Below are 22,015 nucleotides of genomic sequence, written 5' to 3'. Positions count from 1 at the left end.
TGATTCTCGAGGGAACTATGGTAAAATTGCTCCTAGAATGCCAGAACATCACTGGACATCGATGTCGTCGTCGTCCTGAGAGATTCAGTGGCTGTGCAGGTCAACTTGGCAAATGACGAATAACGAATGAAAATTTTGGCGCATCATCGAACACGTAACCACTGAGAGTAGCTGCTTCGTTCATGTCTGCTCTCTAGTTTCCGACGTTAGACCATCTCGACTTTTCTATGGGTTACCTCTCACAACCAGCACTTAAAAATCTCAAAAAATATTCCTATAAAGGTGTAGATGAGTGCGTCCTGTTCCAAGTGTTCTTTAATGTGATACTGAGCTTTGAAAACAAGATCTTTGGTTTCACATTATCTCCTCACCCCATATTGGAACTGGTTCATCAAGCTCTTTCCACTCACCATCGCTCCAAATACCGTATGTTATCAACACTTAGCTCTTCGCCCCAGTCAAATCAATCTCGTTCAGATAACCTTGCTTGGCCTATGCATCGTCGTTTTTAATGTCGTCACGCTACTATATTATGACCCGCTTTACTTGACCGAGAAGGATGGAGCAACTGGGCCCCCTCAGTGGATCTACTTTACGTGCGTGTTCTGTTCTTTGCATCAAGCTCGTGTCATGCTAACCCTCGGAAACTTAGATGGGCGATCGGCTTGTTCATGTACCAAAGTTTTGATGCAGTAGATGGGTGAGCGGATTCCTTTGCACCGGTCTACAACAACGCTTATCCAAGTGCAGGAAGCAGGCGCGGAGAACGGGAATGGCTGGTCCTTTGGGAGAAATGTTTGATCATGGTCTGCATGCGCGTTTCCTGACGCGCTTCGATATTTAACCTTGTTCTCACAGGTTGTGATGCGCTCAACACTACAGTACGTTGCCTGTCCTTCAAGTTGCATTGCTAGCCTCATCTTCTGTGCTTTTCAGCTCGAGGTCGTTCTTGCGTCGCGTGCGCTCAATCTTGGCCGCTCGTGGTGGACTGTTGCGTCGCAAATAGCTACCCTTGCCAACTTCTACTTGACCACATGGGAAGAATATCATACTGGTGCGTCTAGTGCCATGTACAAGCCGTGTTCATCTATTGACTTGAAACCCAGGAATATTGTACCTCGGTCCTTTTTCAGGTCCAGTAGAGGGTATCTTAATGATCGTGATCATCTATGTTATAACGGGAATATTCGGTAAGAGAAAATTCTTTAACAAAACCTTCCATCTCACTCGCATCATAGGCCCCACATTCTGGGACAAGAAACTCTTGGCTTTCACCCGTCTGGATAGAATACCCCAAGTTGTTCAGCACGTTCCTAACATTGGTCTTAATGAGTCTTTCATGGTTTTCGGTGCTTTTGCTCTGGCTTTCAATATCTTCTCGAGGTGAATGCGCCAGTAATCATCACGTATATATATTAACGCCTCACTAGCTACCGCAACGTCATCAAAGCCACCAAATCTGACGGGAAGTCGAGTCTCAAACCTCTCGTCTACCTCTTACCCTTCGTTGTTTCGGCGATCCTGCAAATCTTTTGGTTGCTGAGCCCCTCTTACCATGACTCCGCCATCATTCACTCACCACTCTTCCTACCGTTTCTTTGCGCATGGGGCTTACAGTTCGCTCACCAAGTAGGGAGGATGATCTTGAGCCATATTACACGTGCACCGTTTCCCCTGTGGCACAGCATGTGGGTATGGAGTGTTGTCGGGGTGCTCGATGCCCAGCTCCCGTTCCTATTTGACAGGTGAGCCATCGAGTGTCAATGCACAGATGTTGAGGAAGCTCATTTGAGAATAGGCCCTCACTAATACAGTCAACACCAAAGCGAACGGCGGTGTTTATCTACCTGACGCTCGCAGTTTCCCTCCTCACTTATGCACGCTTCTGCGCGCTAGTGATTAAGGATATCACGGAGTTTCTCGGTATCGCTTGTTTTACTGTGCGCAAGAAGGATGGGGAGGGCGTGTGGAGGGAGACGCGTGATATCCAGCAGGATGGGTATGTGAAACGGCTTTGACGAGAGTGGTCAAAAATTGGGACATGGACGAGTTTCTCGTCTATACTCTGGCGCGGATTGTAGTATCGATCTAGATTCATTGCTTTGACTACCAAATACTGTTGCTCGAATATGACTCTCGGCGTGACACAATAGTTCAGACACTATTAACCGGAGGAATATTTACTGTGATATAAAACTCTACTTGAATCCGCTCCTGACCATCATCCCTACATACGTATTTCCAGCGGCTACAGCACAGCGGGAATACAAAAAAAATGCAGGAACGAAAGCGAGCACGAAGATGTGTAACAATCCAATAAATAAGACATACAAACCACACGCTATGATATGGATATATGTAGGGGAGCCTTTTTATGCACTACACCATGTCTGATTACCAACGGTGATCCAGATTGGCCCATATTTCCTGATGCTTACTTATTCTTATTTTTGCCCACTTTCGGGGTGTCCCATGTCGTCTCGGCATGGAGAGTCTGTAGCAACGAATGCTTCAAGTTGCCGGTCTACCTCACGACTGAGATCCCGGGTCGTATAGGTACGCCCTTCTGAACCTCTCAAGTTCAAGACTAGGCGTTGACCAGCTACTGAAATTAATGGAGTCGCAAACCTGCATGCCCAAAATCATCGAATGCCGAGGTTATACGAGAAACACGAGAACCGCGCACCCTTTAGCAATGAAACATTTTGGATCCTGAATTGTTATTGTCGTGTTAGTAAAGGAGAGCAATAAATAGTCCGTTATGGATAAGAAAGACTGACGTCCGCGTATACAGTCCTAAACAGCATGAGTAAATGGAATGAGTTGAGTTGTATGGGTCTTACCAGGAAACAGTGGTTATTGCATTACTTGACATACTCACCTTTTCTTTTTCTTCAGTAATGTGATAAGCTGTGCAGGTTTTCCTGACTCACGATGAAAAATATGATTGCTGTGTGATTGTAGTTAGTTGTAGATGAAAATCTCAAGAGAGAATGCTCACCATCTCGAACGAGTATATGGAGGAGATCAGAAGGGTAGAGAGACCGAAATTCCCTAGAGTATATCCGGAGACATCGCATTGTCGAGATAAAGAGTACTGCATCGAGAACGAAACTTGATGGTCATGGTCTTCAGCATGCACGATGAACACGGAAACAGAATGTTCTCACTTTCCACAACAGATCAACCACTAGCATTGTAATACCGTCAATGAGATGTCCATCAAATATATGGCTGTCAACTGACTATATAATCTTTGAAGTAATGGACTATTAGGAAGCAGGAGGGACGAAATAACAATCACATACTTGGTGCGTCCGTGACGCAGATGTGGGTCACGTCGAGCTGTGCAAATTGGACTACCAGAGAGCAATCATTGTGCGAAAACAAATGAAAAGGCGGCGAGACGGCCTACGGTGACTGGTGATTGCACCATGCGTTGCTGTGCCCGTCATCACAAGGATGTAGGAGACGTAACTCCAGATGAGGATGTTTGCCACGCGCTTCTGGGTTCCCCAGATGGCCCACGTACGCATGAGCACAATTACTGAGTAAAAACCTTCAACAATGGAGCTGTTTTCAACGAAACGACGCACTATGAATCGACTCTGCAGACAGAGCCATGAAACAAGCGGTTGCAAATGCGAAGCGCTGGCAGAACTAGCATGTTCGAACGTGTCACTCAACGGATGTCTACTCGTGAAACTGCAACATACCTACTTGAGAACCATGCGAAATGAGACCGGTCTCTTCTAACTGGATGAATGTCTGCCCAATAAGGTTTCCATACCGGTTGATAAGGAACATGACTTTTACGACGGTCCAGGGGCTGTTCCAGATATAATAAACCTGCAACCCAGGGTGCGTTTTCAACATCGTGCATACCAGCCAACGAACTCACTTCATCTTCGAGAGTTAGACAATAGTCGTAGACAAGCAGCGTATGGCCAATTGTAGAGAATATTCTAGGCCATAGGGTAAGAAGATAAGGACGTTGCACGATAGGTAGACTTACTTCCGCACCCAGAGGTCTTGCATAAATTCGGGGGATGGAGCCATAGGTGGATGAGCGCTAGCACTGAACAGTATCCCAGCAGGACAAATCTAACGATAGCGGACTGGCGATGTCAACAGCTCGGTTCCAGGATAGAAGAGCTGTGATTTTATAGGGTAACATAGACACCAGCATTCTGCCATGACTCCGACAGTGACAACAACGTAATAGATATAAAGGTGGCGAGAGCGGGCGCTGAGACTCCAGTTACCGCAATTGTCATCATCGGCAGGGATGCATGAGGTCGCCCTGAAGACGTTAGGACAGGGCAGCCTGGCCATTGAGCCAACCCTCCGGGACGTCTAGTTGTGGGATATCTTGCGTACGGCAACGCTCAAATTGGCGTACACTTGAACTGTGGGGTTGCATTCGGAGTGCATCATGCCCATTAAACGAATAAATGACAGCATTGTGTACACTCAAGATGCACAAGACAAACTACGCAAGAGAATTCAACGAGTAACAGCTGAACAGCATGATGGCGAGCGTGACTACGATATTGAATGCATGGACCCTAGCAAATCTTCTTTATATCCATGCGGTATGTCGAAAGACACTGCGCTTGTAAGAGTTCATTCCTCTGATGCTGACTTGCGTATGCAGCAGCTCACCTGAGGGATCTCTGCTCGCAAATGACTGTGGCTCCAGAAAGATCAACACGGATTAATGAGTAGGCGCGGCTTGGATCACCAGTTAGATAGATCAATGATTGCAGAAAAGTTCATATTGAACTTACTGCACTATTAAGTTGGTGTTACTAGCAGGCATTACGCAGGAGCATGCAATCCTTGCCATGAGTGTGGGTTTGTCTACTGTTAGTGGGCAAGCGCAAGGGGAGCTCGCCGTCACTTGAGTCAAGTGACGGCGAGCTTCCCTCGTGCTCTCATGCTGCACTGATGCTGGTAGGGGGTAGGGAACAAGTTCAAGTTGAAGCCAAGTGATGACGTACCCCGAAAGTAACTCTGAGCTTAATAGCTGAACGGAGTTTCCGGGTCTTATTCGAGTCACGTCTAATCTTATTTTTATCTTTTCTATGTTCTCTAGTCGTGCTTTCTGTAGATCATATCGATTGACCGCCAACTTTCGCACTCTGATACCAAAATCCATTGGGACGCGTACAATGACCACTGAAGCCTCAGACTCACTCACTACTGAAATCGCACAAGCAACAGGTGCACTGAACGATCTCCGACTACAAAATGCCGATGCGTCCAGTATAGACGCTGCCAAGAAGAGACTCGGTGAATTGAAGAAAACAATGGCTGCGATGAACAGCGCAGGCGGGAACAAGGATGCTGGGAAGAAGAAAGAGCGGCTACTCCTCAAAACCGCAAAGGTATGTTTGAGTGTGCACCGCGATCATACACCTCTGAAAGGTACTCAAGTAGGCTGCATAGGGCACGCGTGATTATGGCGCAGCGGAGATGTTTTGCCGGGAACATGTTGAGCGTATCGTTAAGGACGTGTTCACGTCCTACGGCGGGAGCGCCCTCGACACACCTGTGTTTGAACGCAAGGACGTGCTTGCCGGAAAGTACGGCGAGGACCAGAAACTCATTTTTGACTTGATGGACCAGGGAGGCGAGCAGCTTGCGCTTCGGTACGATCACACTGTTCCTTTGGCACGGTATCTAGCTATGGCTGGTGCTACGGTCCAAGCGAAGATTTGGCAAGTCGGCAAGGTCTATCGGAGAGACAACCCTGTGATGTCGAAAGGTCGAATGCGCGAGTTCTCACAAGCAGTACGTTTTCTCACTTTTACCTGGGGTACTTTACATAACTTGTTGCAGGATTTGGATATTACAGGTGCATGGGACCCAATGATCCCAGATGCTGAGATTATCAGTCTACTATGCACTATCTTGACGAGATTGGATGTTGGAGAATTTACAGTCAAGGTAAGGTTGTTCAAACAAGGCTTGTATTTATCCTGATGCCTTCCAACCTAGCTAAATCACCGCAAAATCCTTGATGGGATCTTCGAGGTTTGCGGTGTGCCACAGGACAAGATTCGATCGATATCATCGGCTGTGGACAAGTTGGACAAGGTTGGTCGATAGAGATGCATTCCCGATGCTGGTCCTAATTGCGTGCAGCTCCCCTGGCTAGAAGTGAAGAAAGAAATGACAGAAGAGAAGGGACTTTCTTCAGATGTTGCCGATAAGATCGGAGAGTACGTCAAGCACAAAGGTAGTCAGCCTTGATTCTATGCAGAGTTATTTATCTCATCTCTTTCGTCATACAGGTGGCCCGTCGCTGCTCGATCTTTTGAAAGCAGATGCCACTCTCATGGCAAACCCGAGCGCAAAGCAAGGCATTTCAGATATGGATATTCTCTTTACTCTCCTACGAGCTTATAAAGTACTCGACAAAGTAAGCTCGCTTTCCATGAATCAGAACATGATATTCATGTATGCACAGATCTCATTCGACATGTCTCTCGCCCGTGGTCTAGACTATTACACAGGCATCATCTATGAAGCCATCGTCGAAGCATCAGCACCACCAGCTCTTACCGCAAACGCAACAGAGTCCCAAGCCCCCTCAAAACCGAAGCCTTCGAAAAAAGCCAAAGCTGATGATGGCGAAGAGGATGAACTGGACGAATCGCAGGTTGGCGTCGGGTCCATCGCTGCTGGTGGCCGGTACGATAACCTGGTTGGTATGTTCACTGCCGCTGCCGCTGCTGAGGGGAAGAAGGCACCAGGGCTCCCGTGTATTGGGGTCAGCATCGGTCTTGACCGGATCTTCGCGATTGTGTGGCCGAAGTGGGTAGAGAAGGGGATGCGGAGTAAGGAGACGATGGTGTATGTGTTGGCTGCTGGTGATGGCTTGTTGGAAGAGCGGATTGCACTTGCGCAGGAACTCAGGGAAGCAGGCATAAAGGTTAGTCGGGTTGTCGTTCTCCAATTCATGTGTTGACTCGTTTTTTTCAGACCGACTTCCTCGCGAAGAAGAAACCGAAGCTCACTGCGCAGTTCATGGCCGGTGAAAAGGATGAAGTTCCTTTTGCTGTGATTTTGGGCGGTGATGAGCTCAAGGAAGGTTTGGTGACTGTTAAAGAGCAAAAGTGGGAATTCGTGGATGGGAAGAAGACAAAGGTCCAGTCGGCAGATCAAGGCATGAAGATACGGCGGGATGAACTGATTGGTTGGATCAAGCAAACACCTACATATCAAGGCTGGTCGAGCGGTCGACTTATCTAGAAGAAATACTTCACCGTACCTTGTAATGCATAGATTAGAAGCCTGGTGGCGCAACGTTGTGTGTCCATGTTTGTCCTGTCAATCCTTTGTCACGTACGAAGTTTCAACTTTTTCCCGGTTTCTTCTCTCAACCATCACTCCGACAATACCGACAAGGACAGCAACAATGGATGACGGTACGTTTTCAGCATCAGCCCCGACGACGACAGCCAGTTCTGCATTCAATATTTTCTTCTGTTCCGGCACAACCGCCTCGTACATACCAGCACTATTTTTCTCATCACATTCTCCACCCAATATCGGCTCAAGGCCGATAACGACCTATCTAAAAAAACTGATGCGCAACTCGAGTAAACCGAGCTCTCTCGACTTCTCATACGTAGTGCGCCCTCAGTAGTTCATTCGCGTGCACTATGACGCGTGCGCGCGACACAGTATAATCGCCCATTCCTCCTCCCCCGTTCTACCCACCGCCATGAATCGACATTGATCTTGTTTTCACCCTTTCCGCCCATTCAGCCTGGCAATCACAAGATATTGCACCTTCTGGTATCAGCATTCCTACGCACGAAGCCAATATGAATGGCGGACCTGCTGGTAGGGAGGAGCAGAGCTGGAATGGCAATGCTCGCTCACCTGGTAGAGAGCGTGGGGGCGAACCTCCCAGGCGCTCTAGCCGCAGCAGGAGCCCCGTACGGGACGATAGAGGGTGAGTGGCGTTAGAGTTTTGTCACATCTGATACTGACGCTATTCGTAGCCGGGGGGGTGACAGCGGCGGTCACAACCCTGGAAACAATCTTCACGTCTCAAACTTGAGTCACCGTGTTGATACGCGTGACCTTGAAGCAGCGTTTGCTAAAATTGGCCGTGTACGTGTCTTCCTGTGATTTTATTTTCTGCTGCTGATCCAATAGAAATAGGTCAAAAAGGCTTCGGTCATGTATGACCCGCATACCCGCGAGTCCCGTGGGTTCGGGTTTGTTACCATGGAGACTTCTGAGGAGGCAGACGCTGCTATCACCGCGCTCAATGCGACTGAAATCATGGGGAAGATTTGCACCGTAGAAAGAGTATACTCCCATGTTTTTGAATTTTGCCAACGTTTGTTAATTTGGCGTTTAGGCCCGCCGTGGACGTGCGCGTACTCCCACCCCTGGAAGGTACTATGGCCCTCCCAAGCGCCATGATAGTAAGTGTTGTCAGAGTATTCTTTGGTCCTCACTCAGCTCTCGAATAGATGAGCGCCCGTACGACCCGCGTCCTTACGACAGCCGTTATTCCCGCGACTACGATGACCGTCGTCGTGGAGGTCGTCCTGATGAATACCGAGGAGGAGGTGGTGGTGGTGGTGGCGGTGGTGGCGGCGGCGGCAGGGACTACGACCGCGGTGGCTACCGTGACTATGACCGAGGATACGGTGGTAGCCGCGGCGGTCGCGACTACGATCCTCGTGGCCACGACTACGATAGGAGATACTAAATGTGCCCGCTCTCAACACGGATCATCTCGCGTTATGTTTTGCTTTCGTTAATATGTATTCCATAAGTAACTGTGGTGAATGAAGCCTGTTGCATAATGGACCATGAATGTAACGTTTGGATTCCGCGTTGATCCGAAGCTTTCTCGCTGTATAAGTATCGACGTTGATGGGTACTGCAGGACGCATTGCAAGGCAGCAAGGCTTCTATAGTTTGAATAAGCAATTATGTCTGTTTCTCTAGTCTCACAATAACATCCTAGAATACCAACCGTCAGCACCGAGATGGTCTGGTCACTTTCAAACATGAAGTTTTCATGACAGTCGCAGTCTTTCATTCGAGATGTTTGTGATTCAGCGACTACAGCCTCGCGCATATGATATGTAAGTACGCGCTGATTGACTCATTCTCACTTCTGAATTGCAGCAGTGAAGGAACTCAGATCCGACGTGCTGCATAGGTCGCACGCTGGTATCATGACAGACCGCGGATGTTCAGCGATGACGCTTTGCCTATTCCGCCGGGCTGGCAAGATGAAGTAAAAGTGGGTTGCCGTTTGCTCGAAGTTCTGGTTGTTCCTATGGGTCATTGTTGACAGGGGGGTCTGCAATGACGTTGAGGACACATTCGACTCCCTGGAATGTGCCATGATTACTTCTCGTTTGTCACTGTGCTACTTGCTACTGATAGCTAATCGAACTTGAAATTTGATGTCGCCTTTGCGGGTTATTCAAGAATGCAAGGTGAATTGTCCACCATTGCCAGAAGCTGGCATGATCGTGAATAGTGTCGTAAGTTTGTCAATGCGTCTTTCGTTTCGAATAGGATGCTGGAGAGGAAGTTGGTAAATGTTACGAGATGTCGGTGAACGTTACGAACAACGTGAAGAGGAGAGGCTGGACAATAAGGGCTTTGATTGGTGGCTGCGGCAGAGACGAAGGTAGGCCTTTATTGTGGTCTTTGATCGAACTGGTCATACTAAGTCAACTAATTGCAGTGAACGAAGGGCGGGTTCAGGGTGAGTGCCAGTGAGTTGGCCGGAGAGCTCCATGAGAAGCTCAAATTTATAACGAAGAGCGAATGCCTGCTGGTGAAAAACGTTGCCTGCGACGTTCCAGCTGTGGCCGTGGCAGCACAGGAATATATTATTACGTACTCTGGGTTGATCCGGCCGTGCGCAAGAAGTAACCTCACAGAACACTCTGCAGCTTGACATGATCCGTAAAACAAGTTCAACTTGTACAGTGCTTTTTATCAGTTCCATGCCTTCTTGCGCAACACGTTGTCTGATAGCAGCGTCAAAGGAAGGTTCAGGCAGTGCTTCGTCATGTGCGGATTCTTGCGAAAGTATGGTCCATGGAATGCCTTGAGGCTTCATTTCAGCTGCTTCGATCAACATCGCACCACACTGCAGCATGCTCCTACCGTAAAAATCTATGCCTCATTGTAAATGAGGCTGTGGATGACTCGATATCCTGCGAGTCGCTTCTGTCCTGTTGACATCAGCGCTGCAGTGTGGATGCCACATGCATGATGTGTAGTGATGCCGCAGTCCGGTTCTGAACTTCGGTTCGGACCTGAACCCTCCCGGACCGGACCGTGGGTTCGGTCCTAGGTTCGAAATAGTATAAGGACCGAACCGATTATTAAGTTCAGCGTTCGGCTGCTGCCTGAATACTGTGAACCCGTTCGAACCCGTCCGAACGTGTTCTCATATTCTTTGCATGATCCACCAATATATCTGCTCTGATCTTCTGGCAACCGGCATGTCGATCGATCTCGGGACAATCAACAGCGGATCGGACTTCGCAGCCAAAACACCCAACACATTTCCATTGGCGAGATCTGACTTCCCTGGTAATCTACTCGATGTTCTGGTAAGCCTAATGTTAAACAAATGTTAATCTTTATTCAGACTTCAATGGACTTTTATTTTCAGAACATATTCTCAGGTTTCTCGTTCTGGTACTTCAAGCTTCAACACCAAGTAATTGCATGGCAACAGGATGTTCAAGGTGCATCATTTTTTTGATATCTTATCATAAAATTTGGAATAAATGAGCTACTTACTACAGGTTCAATCTGCACCCTCCTTGCTGCACAAATGTCGTGCGCACTTGGATCTGACGGCCAACTCAAGGATGCTAGTGCCATCGATTGGTACAATGATCCTGACGATGACACGCCCATGCTTCCTCCACCTCCGCCTCCTGCATCCAATGGCAAGCTAACTGCCTTGTGGTCTCGCTCAGGCCGAGCTGTTAAACTGACAGAAAAAATCCGCGATGCTGGCAACACGGCTCCAGCCAAACGAGTGGCTCCAGTGCCTCCCCAAGGACAGCCTGCACCCAAGTGAGTGCAACATGGGTCCCGTCTGGTCCGTCACCATGATGATGATGACGACGAACCCCCTGCGCTAGAGGATTGTTCAGATGATGAAGAAGAGGCCGAAGACAATGACAAAGAGGAAGCTTACGAGTGGACCAAGGTATTTGGAGACAAGGACCGTGAGGATCGCAAGCATAAGAAGAAAGAGGAGCGCAGTGGGGATTTGAAGGTAGTATTTACTCAGGAGAAGGGACGCATCAATCCGCACACCCAAGAACCCGAAGATGGCTGGTGGTGCGAGATATGCAGGTATGTTTTTTACTTTTACTTTGAACGTCACACACATAACTAACTTGTCAATTCAAGAGCCAATGATGTACCCACCAATCAGTGCTTTTTTCAAAGGCAGTGTTTTCGACTCGCCGCACCCATATCGCTCGAAATGCGAAGTGTCACTTTCCAATATACCGCGACCGCTGCAAAGAACGAGGTATCAAGATGCATGATCGGGCGATACCTCCTAACTGCAAAGCAACCGACGACTTGCAGAAAACGTTAGATGCCTCCCTCACGCCTAAAATTCCTGAATTCACCAAGACTGGTCTAATGGATTACATTGTTGAACTTATCGTGTCTGAGGACAAGGTGAGTTTTTTTTTTGTAATCGTGACTTAGGATGTTCATGCCATAGATAGGCATTCCAACTCGTTGACAAGGGGACCCCTTTCACCGGGCTCCTTCAATACCTCCGGCCTTCCCTTTTCAGACAGGGATATTCCTCACCGCACCAAGACTCGAGATGAAATTCTTGAACGGGCGCAGCTTGCCGTTCAACGTGTCAAGGAGAAACTTAAGCAAGTTGATAGCAAGATTTCGATCACGTTCGACTCATGGACCTCCGAACCTGGGGTACCTTTTCTCTCTGTCACCGTGCATTATATTGACTCCCCAGCTGGGAAACCTCATGAGTGGGAGTTGAAGACAGAGCAGCTTGCATTCACCATCATCAACGGCAATCACAGTGGGAGCAACATTGGAAGAATCCTGATTGAAACTATCAATAACTATGGCATCCGCACTAAGGTTGGATGGTTTACAGCTGACAATGCTACCAACAACGACACAGCAATTCAGACTGTCGCACTTGCTATCGACCCTTCCGGCAAGAAATGGATTGCTGGGGAACACCGTGTGCGGTAAGTGAACTATTTAATATCGTGATTTATATATATTGATGTCTACTATTCAGCTGTATGGAGGGTAAATGGGAGCCTCACGACTTCGACGAGGGCATGAGAAGCTTGCGGAAGGTTTTTGACAAATATTATCATCACAACTCCTCGCCCGCTGCTGCAGAGCCATCTATTGCAGCTCCTGCCTCGCTTGCTCGCCATGGGTCATACGGCCATAGCTGGATGCGCGATGCTGTCAAAACTCGTGTCGCAAATGACACCGCAAATCGAAGACCTTGCCAGGAGCTTGACGACTACCTTGCTGCCCCATTAGAGGATGTTGAGAATATAGTGGCGTGGTGGGGCGTGAGTTTTTTTCGCATCGCATTTCCTTGCAAGTTGACTCAATATGCCTTTAGCACCATTCCATTCAATATCCCACCATCTCACGCATTGCAAAGGATTACCTCGCTATTCAAGGCTCTGCCGTTGCATCTGAACGAGCCTTTTCGAGTGGCGGCATCACTGGGACTGCGCACCGTAATCGTTTGTTGCCAACAACATTCGAGGCCCTTCAGCTATTGAAGAGTGGGTACTGTCAAGGCCACATTTCTGCAACGGTTCAAGCTGAGTTTGCTGCTGCTCACGAACACTATGCCATGGACGAAATTTAGCTACTCATTTACGGTTCATGTATTTCTTGCAATTTTTGTCAAATTATATGTAGCGTTCGAGCGTTCGAACACGTTCTGAACTTGAACCGAACGCTTGTGAACGCGTTCATAAGGGTCCGGTCCAGCATTCGCCCTCCTTGCCTGAACGCGACCGATGGTCCTGTTCGGCGTTCACATTTAGAGGCCTAAGAACTGAACCGAACCGGACTTCGGCACCACTAATGATGTGATTCCCTCACTTATAATACTAATCAGGACTTTACAGGGCATCTTTCACGAGCTGCAGTATACATCTTACTCTCAAGTGCAAGTCCTTCAGTCATATGTCAAGCTTTGTCCCTGGTCATTTCAGTGAATACCCTCCACCTTTTGCAGAGGAGCCAAACCACCCAGAACGCCCCCAGGACCCAGGGCAGACAGACTTCGTGATCAGTGAAATGCTACAAGTCGTTGTCAATAGTACGTGTCATACTGATCTTCATTTAGCACGTACCAATGATTCTCCAAAGTGATTCTGGTGACACTTTATTTCGTCATTACTCAGCTATTTCGTTTCGCAACAGACTCCGTGCCAGACCCACTTAGTGATACTATCAAAGTTTTGCCTGAGGAGCCAAGCTACCCAGGACACACCCAGGACACGGGAGAGATACACAGTAGAGTGCAACAAGTCGTCATTACTGGTATGTGATATTTATCTCTGCTCAGCTCACATTGACAATTTCCCTCAAGCTATTCGTGCAACTGATCTCACTCTTGGTCTCCGACGCATCCCCGCTGGCTTCCATGTGGTGGTAAAGACCGATGGTGCCGAATGCCAGATGAGCAACAAACCCGTACATGTAGATGAGGCTGTCATCAAATGGACCGAGTCCATACTTGTGTATGTTGTCCTTGTTCTCATCTTTTTTTGTACATATCGAGAAGGACTCTAGGCTGTGCGAGCCATCTTCTAAAGTTCGAGTCAGCGTGCATGCCTCATTTGAATTGGGTCCGATGCTTGGTCACGGAGAAGTCCTCCGCACATTCGAGATCTCCGTCGGAGAATTACTGGATTGCAGCGAAAACTTACGTGGTCAGTACCGTCTTTTGCAAATAACATTTGACAGATGTTAACGAGTATCACAGCCATAATCTTTCAGCCCAAGCAAGGGGAAGTTGTATCCCCGTGCACTTCACTATTTATGACACTGGAACAGCGACTTTCTGATGAAAATGACGCCGGAGTTCTCTGCCCCCTGACTACTGTGAGTGATCAATGCAGTCTGACATCCTGATACTGAGAGCTTGTAACACGTAGCTTGGATCCCTCGATATGGATGTGTTAGCACTAAGGACAGATGCCGGACATCGCCTTCTCACATGGTACCACAGGACGCAGAACAGTAGAGATCTCGACCAATCCATAAAGCACTTTGGATCCGCCTTGGATATCTGCCCCACAGATCATCCCTGCCACACTGCCGCACTGTTCAATCTAGCTACCGCAAAGTTTGTTAGTTGCCAAGCTGACGGAAGACACCTCGACCTCGACATCCCTATCAATTTGTTCCAAGACGCCCTTGATTTGCGTCCCGCTGATCATCCGGACCGAAGCATCACCCAACTCCATCTTGCCATTGCTCTGCTTTCTCGCTTCATGAAACGAGGATTTCAAGCGGAAGCTTACACAGCTCAAGAGTTACTGAGCGAAGTCCTCGATGTTTGCCACACCGACAGCCACATTCACAGAGCAGCTTTGCTTGCAATCGAAACATCCGCTCTGCATTCTGCTGGAAGCATTGATGCAAATGATCTTGGGCAGGAGTGGCCCGCTGCATCCATGCTTCCGTTATCGCCCAATGAACTTTGCGATCTAGCAGAGAGGTGTTTGCAGAGAGATGAACCCCGTGTCTTAGATGAAGTGATATCCTTTCATTATGATGCACTGGGATACTACAATTCTGGGCATGCTTGCCGAGGGCAATTGCTAGGTAATCTGGCTGTAATGCTGGAAACTCGCTTCGAACGTCGAGGCAATGAGGAAGACTTGGATCAAGCCATCGCACTTCAGAGGGACGGACTGGCTTTGTGCCCGGTCGGTCACACAGATTGGTCCTGGTCATTAAACAACCTCGCGAATGGACTCTCCTTCCGCTTTCAGCACCGAGGCAACGACGAAGACTTAGATCAGGCTATCGCACTTCACATGGAAGCCCTGGCTCTGCGCCCGGTCGATCACACAAATCGGTCCATATCATTAAATAACCTTGCGACTCAAATATCATCCCGCTTTAAGCACCGAGGCAATGACAAAGACTTGGATCAGGCTATCGCACTTCACAGGGAAGCGCTGGCTTTGCGCCCGGTCGGTCACACAGATTGGTCATTGTCATTAAGTAACCTGGCGGATCAACTCTGTTCCCAATTTGAGCACCGAGGCAACAATGAAGACTTCGATGAGGCTATCGCACTTCACAGGGAAGTGCTGGCTTTGTGCCCGGTCGGTCATACAGATCGGTCGTCGTCATTACGTAGCCTGGCGGATGGACTCTCCCTCCGCTTTCAGCACCGAGGCAACAACAAAGACTTGGATCAGGCTATCGCACTTCACATGGAAGCGCTAGCTCTGTGCCCGGTGTAGAGACTTGCGTTTCTGCAGGCTCATATGGGCTCATTTTACGAATTCTGACAACTGGCCTTCATGGCACAACTCGCACCATCATCCACCATGACTTCCACCATGGAGCGCACCACTTCCCGCGGAACGCGCCATAGGCGCGACACTTTCCCGCACAACACGCAGTATTCCCGCGTGCGCGCCTTGCACGCTTTCTTGCGCTTAAGCGCACTATGTCGCACAGCATCCAGGAGCATCCATCCATTGTCCAACCAGTCCCTCGGTATGTCCCTTTTCGGTATCTGACCATATTTAGCATATTACACTTCCCATTTCATTATGCACCCTTACTTTACATCACCTTACCTCATTTACATACTTAGAGCGCTCCCTATTCGGCTCCGAGCCCTGGGAGAGCGCTTAGGTAGAACTTACATACACTCATGTTCGTTTTACAACCAAGGATTCCACCTTACCTTCCTACCACTCAGTATCTATCATCAGTTAGTTCCATGCAATGCATGTGTCCTTCATCATCTTGAGGCCCTAGCATCAGTCTATAGCTAGTGGGCACTATCAGTATCCGTCTAGATCCGCACTTTCCTTCTTATCAGTCCCAGTATCCGTCTTCTACACTTGTGCACTGCTTGCACTACCTTCCCGTGCTCCGTGCACCTTCGCACTTCACTTTCCCCGCGCGCGCCTTCAGCGCATTTCTCGCGCTTTTCACCGCCATTCACCAGGGTTGTTCAGCATCATTCCGTGGATCCTTGCTTTCTCCTTGCTTCCCCTTTAGGGTCGAACGTTCTTGCATTCTGCGAGTATAGCAGCTAGGCAGAGCTGAGACTCACTTATACTGGCTGAGCACTTTTCTTATATGTGCCTGCCAGGTTGTGATACCCACACCGGTCGGTCACACAGATCGATCCCACTCATTAAATAGCCTCGCAGCTCAACTCTCCTCCCACTTTGAGCACCGAGGCAACGACCGAGACTTGGATCAGGCTATCGCGCTTCACAGGGAAGCCCTGGCTTTGCGCCCGGTCGGTCACACAAATCGGTCCCAGTCATTAAATAACCTCGCCATTCAACTCTCTTATCACTTTGAGCACCGAGGCAACGACGAAGACTTAGATCAGGCTATCGCACTTCACAGGGAAGCGCTGGCTTTGTGCCCAGTCGGTCACACAGATCAGTTTAAGTCATTAAATAACCTCGCGACTCCACTCTCCATCCACTTTGAGCACCGAGGCAACGATGCAGACTTGGATCAGGCTATCGCACTTCAGAGGGAAGCAATGGCTTTGCGCCCAGTCGGTCACATAGGTCGGTCCATATCATTAAATAACCTTGCGAATCAACTCTTCTTCTGCTTTCACCACCAAGGCAACGACGGAGATTTGGATGAGGTTATCGCACTTAACAGGGACGTGCTGGATTTGCGCCCTGTCAGTCACACAGATCGGTCGGCGTCATTAAATAACCTCGCGAATCAACTCTCCTCCCGCTTTAAGCACCAACACAATAGAGAAGACCTCGACCAGTCACAAGACAACCTACGTTGTGCATTGACTCTGTTGACGCAACATGATCCTCGTCAATTGAAGGTCCACGAGTCGCTAGCTAAGGTCTATCTATCATTCCATCATTCAGGGCTTGACGGCACCGGCGCGGGTGAAGATGCCGAAAGTCTGAATGCTGCCCTGCATCATCTCAAGGCAGCAGCAAATGTTGTCTCTGCAGGTTTGCTACTCCGCCTGCGAGCAAGTCTGAGATGGGTTCGCCATGCTCGTCAAAATTCACATGGTACTGAGCTGGAGGCTTATGCATCTTCCATGCAACTTCTGGACGCTTACATGTCCACAACAGCTTCAGTATCATCTCGTCACAATATTATGAAGGACTTCCCAAACACTCTTGCCGTGGATGCTGCATCGTGTGCTCTTCGTAGTGGTGACGTATGTCATGCTGTTGAGTTGTTGGAACAAGGCAGGACTATCATCTGGACCCAGATGACGCGACTCCGCACGCCCCTTGACGACCTCCAGATACACGGCGATCACGCGGCGGCCCTGATGAAGAAGTTCAGAGACCTCAGCTCCCTCCTCGATAAACCTCCTGCAAACTATCCAGAAGCAACCTCAAGAGTCGATGTAGAAGCAGAAGAAACCCAGTACAGACGCTTAGTGAAGGACTGGAATGGAGCTGTAGAAGAGATTCGGAAGATCGAGGGCTACTCTCGCTTCCTCCTCCCCCCCTTATTCTCCGGCCTTCAAGATGCAGCTCGTGATGGGCCTATCATCGTGCTCATCGCAAGCGAGTCGTCTTGCGATGCCATTATTATTATGCACAAGCAACCTCCGACTAGCATTCGACTCCCTACCAATCATGTGAAACTCCAGACATTGGTAGTCACACTCCAGGAGGCAATTGATCAAGAGGCCGGTCCTAAAGGGAACCAACCAGCGCTCACAAAAGCTTTGAGGGAGTTGTGGGGCAATGTGGTCCGCCCGGTAGTTGAGAACCTGGGCGGATTTGCACCACGAGGTTCCCGAATATGGTGGTGCCCAACATCTTTCTTCAATTTCTTGCTGTTGCACGCTGCTGGCGAGTACAGGGTAAATGGAGAGTCCCTTCCGCAGCAATATATCTCTTCATACACGCCATCGCTCACCGCGCTGATGAAGGCTCGCAGAAGGCATGACAGGTGCCCGTCGGTACCCTTTGCTGCCATTGGCCAGAATCTCCCAGACGGCGCTTCATTCACATTGGATGGTGTGGAGCCTGAGCTAGAGTTGGTGCGGAGTCTTTTACCCCCTTCCCCGGAGGTTTCCTTCACCAAGATAACGAGTGTTGATGCAACGAAATCGAGAGCACTACGTGCATTGCGAGACAATACTTGGCTCCATCTCTCGTGCCATGGGACACAGAAATTTGATGAACCCTTCAATTCAGCCTTTCTCATGTGCGACCAACCGCTTTCACTCCTCGATATCACACAGATGGATCTCTCTCGGCATCAATTTGCATTTCTTTCTGCCTGTGAAACCGCAGTCGGTGTCCCTGCAACGCCCGACGAAGTGATACACTTAGCGGCTGGCCTGCAATTCGCTGGGGTTAAGAGTGTTGTTGGGACATTATGGAAGGTCAACGATAATACTGTGCAATGCTTAGTCGAGGCATTCTACAAAGACTTGTGCGGGGATGGCAAAATGAATTCCAAACGAGCTGCCCGAGCACTGCACCAAGCGGTTCACTCGTTGGCTCGCAACAAGGACATGCCCTTGGACCAGCGCATAGTGTTCATGCATATTGGTGTATGATCAACTTCGTGCGTACTTCCAGCTTGTTGATTAACGCATTAATCTGACGACTTCACGAGTAGCATCCAGCCGTGGTTACGTGCAGCCTGTTGCTAAGAACATAAATTTCTATATTTCGGACTGTGGAACTGTATACCTCCCCGATATGTGCACCCAATGTAGACTTCTATTTGTATTTTCCAGTCTGTTGCCTCAGAACCGTAGGTAACCGCCCCTAAGATGCACTGGTGGGTAAGAATGAGGTTCAAAGTCGTATGACTGTTGTGGTATGACACCTCAGCAAGACACAATTGCACTGCGTAGGAGCATCCTTGAATGTACAACATCAACGAAATTCCGCACTGCGTCAATGCGCTTGTACAATCTGCACGCTACAATGCAGCCGCATCCACCAAAGTGATGCTGTTGCTTGATAGCTTGATAAACATTTTCGTTGGCGTTGAATTGCAGATCGTGAAGTTTTGTCGAGTCGCCCAAGGCACTGGCGTCTGTGCTACTGAAGTCGTTATTTTGAAATTCTGAGATCTTCGAAACACAATAGTAGGACCGTCTGGCAGGTCTGAAAGTCCTGTTTGTGTGCTGCCATGAAGTTTCTGGCCGATTGATGTATGAGTAAGGACTCGGACGGTAGAGATTTGATGCGAGAGAGCAACCTTGCGATGTTTTGACAGCAGACTGTCGCACAGCAGGACTTCCGAAAGTATGACTGTATCGCAGTCATTAACCATTCCCTGCGAGATATGGAGGGAGACCAGGACAGACCCCAGTCTATTCTGAGCAACATTGCAGTAATCAATGACTTCAACCCACAACGATGACGACAAGATTTGCGTATCTCCCGGTGTGAACTCAAATCCAAGCACGAGAGATCAATAGTTCTGAATTTCAAATAGATATATAATTACAAATTTTTCTGTCCAAAAGGATGAGCTCAACGAAAAAAATGACGACTTCAACTCTGCAGAGACGCATCTGACCCAGCCACCTGTTGATCTGCTCAACTTCATAACGAAGCCTCGCAGCAAGCGGACCGGACCAACTTCATATTCCACGAACGTAACAGGCTCAAAGCCAAACGAGGGCTTTGACTTGTCTGTGTGTTAGATTCGAGGCTGTTGAGATTGTTGAACGTCATTGGATGCAATCGCGTGCTGGAATTAATGAGGAGGAAAGCAGGTAACTTGAAGCTACAACTGGGAGAATGAATACAGCGCCAAATTGACTTCGGACACTTGTGAGGCGATAGTGGCATATTAGAGAAGTGGAAGTATACTAGTTGCTGAATTGAAGCTGTTTCACAGCTAGCCTCCATTTCAAATTGGAACCCCGAAACGTTGGCTCTAGTCTCTGCTGCCATAACGTCGTAGTTCCACTCATTATTGCTAGTGATGAGTTGACGCGCTTTGCAAGTTCAAATGGTATCTTGACTATACACCGCCTCTCTCTGTGTGTTTCATGTTGAACGTATCAAGTGCTAGCATGAGATCATTAACAGCAGTCATCTGACGTTCAATTTTGAGGAGAGAAGACACTTTGTCCATGCAACATGTGAATTATCGTGTTAATACTCTTTCACTAATGTCGCTCGTCTACATACAAAGTGACATGATTTGGCCTTTGGGACACTTGAGCTCGAGTGGTGTAGCAGTAATACCATTTGTGAATGATCATAGTTCAGTGGTCGTCGTCGTCGTCGTCGTCGTTGCTATGAGAGGCACTTGAGATATATGCGAGGTTTGTGCAGGAGTAACACTTACTCAGGATAGCCGTCATTGAAAATGCCGAAGTCACCATGCATCTCCTGTTGGAGAGACGAATCAAGCCAGGTTCTAATAAAAACATCGATAACGTACTGCATCGTAGAGTTCATGCTCTTCGCCCTCATTGTCAAGGGGGTTCCAAGGTGGGTCGACATCCTCCCACCTGCAAGGAGGTCATTGCACTGCTGAGCCATGAGACTATTTAAACTCACCTGTCAATCGCATCGTTATTTTTCCCATCTCCAGCAGTGACCAAAAGGCCACTCCCAGAACTTGGGACAAGGCATTTTCAGCCTGTACAACGGTATGTATTTTGCGGCCGGGTCGCATCCTTGACGGGAAAGACCATAAGCAGCTTCTGAAGACCAGGCAAAACTGGCTGCTCCTCCAGCATTGATAGCTGGTGTGACAGGCCCGACGGCTTTGAGCGGCACAGAAAACTGTTCTTCTTCTACGCCAAGTGTGAACAGTGCAGAAATTGAATTTGCACATACCAGACTTACTTTGGTCAGACAAATGCATCATATATGCTGCGCAAGATATCACTTCGGTGACGATGTACTTCCCTTTGAGGACACCAGGCATGGACTTGAGCACCCTGATGATGCGCTCGTCGTGAGGAAGGCTACTGTATCTTGGCTTGTGCATGACCAACACAGCTGCTGGTTTGTTACCATCAAACTGCAAATCGAGTTTCAGGGCGACATTCACTACACCCGGCACAGGCACTGCAGCACAGTCAGATATATGAACCAAACACTGCATATTGTAGCGCTTACACATCAGCAGAGGTTTTGGCTTCTTTAGCGGTGACACCCCACGATTTGACGATGAAGTGGTCGTCGCCTGCTTCCTGTTCATTGGGGCGTAGTGCTGCATCTGCCAGGTCAATGTTGAATTTGTACTTGGACGATTTAAGCTGTTCCTTGAAATGCGGGCTGTATATGTTTCCTTCCCAATCAAATTCTCCAGTTTCATTGATGATAGTTCCATAATCGCCCACCTGTGAGTGTTAAGTTAGTTGAAATCAAGAAGCGTCTTTACATACCGTGATCTTTCTTGGGGGGTCCCAATTGGCCCACTTAGATGTAGCTCGCTGAATGAGGTCGATGAACTTCCGTGACTCGTACTTAGTCTTCATCACAACGATGTTGGAAAGCAGGAAAATTCCAGGGGACCATGGGCAGCATAGACCTCCTTATATACCTTTTGACTGGTGCTAATAGTAAGGTGTAATTGATGAATGATCTCGCATTGCAGGCTCCAGGGTACACAAATCAAAGTCAACACGAAGAAGCCGCAGTAATAACACGCAGAAGAACGGCAGTGCGATGAGCGTTTAAGCTGATGATCCTCGTGGTTTCCATTACGAGATGTCCATACATCCAGTGCAATGCTTTTCTTTCGAATTGCGGTGAAT

The 22,015-nt window shown here is 48.5% G+C and overlaps 6 protein-coding genes across 6 annotated transcripts; 4 read left to right on the top strand and 2 right to left on the bottom strand.

Annotated features, from left to right (window-relative positions):
* Positions 1 to 88: 88 nt before the first annotated feature.
* Positions 89 to 2,183, top strand: DFJ58DRAFT_58959 (uncharacterized protein). The gene is made up of 10 exons (XM_041380823.1): positions 89 to 292; positions 345 to 596; positions 653 to 700; positions 751 to 806; positions 859 to 881; positions 937 to 1,054; positions 1,107 to 1,190; positions 1,239 to 1,383; positions 1,431 to 1,745; positions 1,799 to 2,183. The coding sequence occupies exons 1-10, from the start codon at positions 228 to 230 to the stop codon at positions 2,016 to 2,018; spliced, it is 1,326 nt and encodes a 441-aa protein (XP_041239849.1). The 5' UTR covers positions 89 to 227; the 3' UTR covers positions 2,019 to 2,183.
* A 261-nt stretch (positions 2,184 to 2,444) lies between these two features.
* DFJ58DRAFT_855428 (uncharacterized protein) lies at positions 2,445 to 4,311 on the bottom strand (the record flags this gene model as incomplete). The annotated part of the gene is made up of 14 exons (XM_041393897.1): positions 4,016 to 4,311; positions 3,902 to 3,965; positions 3,721 to 3,849; positions 3,597 to 3,660; positions 3,416 to 3,547; positions 3,309 to 3,359; positions 3,247 to 3,269; positions 3,171 to 3,190; positions 3,002 to 3,054; positions 2,934 to 2,950; positions 2,882 to 2,910; positions 2,781 to 2,796; positions 2,687 to 2,712; positions 2,445 to 2,628 (listed from the first exon to the last, which is right to left on the bottom strand). Exons 1-14 carry the CDS (start codon positions 4,057 to 4,059, stop codon positions 2,445 to 2,447), a joined length of 852 nt encoding a protein of 283 aa, XP_041239848.1. The 5' UTR covers positions 4,060 to 4,311.
* A 756-nt stretch (positions 4,312 to 5,067) lies between these two features.
* DFJ58DRAFT_806799 (uncharacterized protein) lies at positions 5,068 to 7,368 on the top strand. The gene is made up of 8 exons (XM_041391199.1): positions 5,068 to 5,390; positions 5,452 to 5,796; positions 5,845 to 5,952; positions 6,004 to 6,102; positions 6,151 to 6,244; positions 6,300 to 6,427; positions 6,476 to 6,940; positions 6,991 to 7,368. The coding sequence occupies exons 1-8, from the start codon at positions 5,088 to 5,090 to the stop codon at positions 7,258 to 7,260; spliced, it is 1,812 nt and encodes a 603-aa protein (XP_041239847.1). The 5' UTR covers positions 5,068 to 5,087; the 3' UTR covers positions 7,261 to 7,368.
* A 5-nt stretch (positions 7,369 to 7,373) lies between these two features.
* DFJ58DRAFT_688268 (uncharacterized protein) lies at positions 7,374 to 8,878 on the top strand. Its single transcript, XM_041383343.1, has 6 exons — positions 7,374 to 7,436; positions 7,780 to 7,969; positions 8,019 to 8,130; positions 8,182 to 8,331; positions 8,384 to 8,450; positions 8,499 to 8,878. Exons 1-6 carry the CDS (start codon positions 7,427 to 7,429, stop codon positions 8,738 to 8,740), a joined length of 771 nt encoding a protein of 256 aa, XP_041239846.1. The 5' UTR covers positions 7,374 to 7,426; the 3' UTR covers positions 8,741 to 8,878.
* A 5,350-nt stretch (positions 8,879 to 14,228) lies between these two features.
* On the top strand, positions 14,229 to 18,835 carry DFJ58DRAFT_666075 (CHAT domain-containing protein; the record flags this gene model as incomplete). Its single annotated transcript, XM_041382539.1, has 4 exons — positions 14,229 to 14,593; positions 14,792 to 15,523; positions 15,671 to 15,810; positions 16,347 to 18,835. The coding sequence occupies 4 exons, from the start codon at positions 14,229 to 14,231 to the stop codon at positions 18,833 to 18,835; spliced, it is 3,726 nt and encodes a 1,241-aa protein (XP_041239845.1).
* Positions 18,836 to 20,664: 1,829 nt separating this feature from the next.
* DFJ58DRAFT_707480 (uncharacterized protein) lies at positions 20,665 to 21,736 on the bottom strand (the record flags this gene model as incomplete). Its single annotated transcript, XM_041383758.1, has 5 exons — positions 20,665 to 20,758; positions 20,860 to 21,040; positions 21,099 to 21,354; positions 21,377 to 21,598; positions 21,644 to 21,736. 5 exons carry the CDS (start codon positions 21,734 to 21,736, stop codon positions 20,665 to 20,667), a joined length of 846 nt encoding a protein of 281 aa, XP_041239844.1.
* Positions 21,737 to 22,015: the final 279 nt, after the last annotated feature.

Source organism: Suillus subalutaceus (genome assembly GCF_016647625.1).
Source record: "Suillus subalutaceus strain FC151 chromosome Unknown DFJ58scaffold_118, whole genome shotgun sequence".
Taxonomy (NCBI): Eukaryota; Fungi; Basidiomycota; class Agaricomycetes; order Boletales; family Suillaceae; genus Suillus; species Suillus subalutaceus.
This window is presented reverse-complemented; position numbering and strand designations above follow the sequence as displayed.

Bases quoted from the DNA above. Each gene is read 5' to 3' on its own strand.
- DFJ58DRAFT_58959 (XM_041380823.1), top strand. From the start codon at position 228: ATGGGTTACCTCTCACAACCAGCACTTAAAAATCTCAAAAAATATTCC. The intron at 701-750 runs GTGAGCGGATTC...ATCCAAGTGCAG, and splicing joins AGTTTTGATGCAGTAGATGG to GAAGCAGGCGCGGAGAACGG. The intron at 1,055-1,106 runs GTGCGTCTAGTG...CTTGAAACCCAG, and splicing joins ATGGGAAGAATATCATACTG to GAATATTGTACCTCGGTCCT.
- DFJ58DRAFT_806799 (XM_041391199.1), top strand. From the start codon at position 5,088: ATGTTCTCTAGTCGTGCTTTCTGTAGATCATATCGATTGACCGCCAAC. The intron at 6,103-6,150 runs GTTGGTCGATAG...AATTGCGTGCAG, and splicing joins CTGTGGACAAGTTGGACAAG to CTCCCCTGGCTAGAAGTGAA. The intron at 6,428-6,475 runs GTAAGCTCGCTT...ATGTATGCACAG, and splicing joins CTTATAAAGTACTCGACAAA to ATCTCATTCGACATGTCTCT.
- DFJ58DRAFT_688268 (XM_041383343.1), top strand. The intron at 7,970-8,018 runs GTGAGTGGCGTT...CGCTATTCGTAG, and splicing joins CCCGTACGGGACGATAGAGG to CCGGGGGGGTGACAGCGGCG. The intron at 8,332-8,383 runs GTATACTCCCAT...TTTGGCGTTTAG, and splicing joins AGATTTGCACCGTAGAAAGA to GCCCGCCGTGGACGTGCGCG.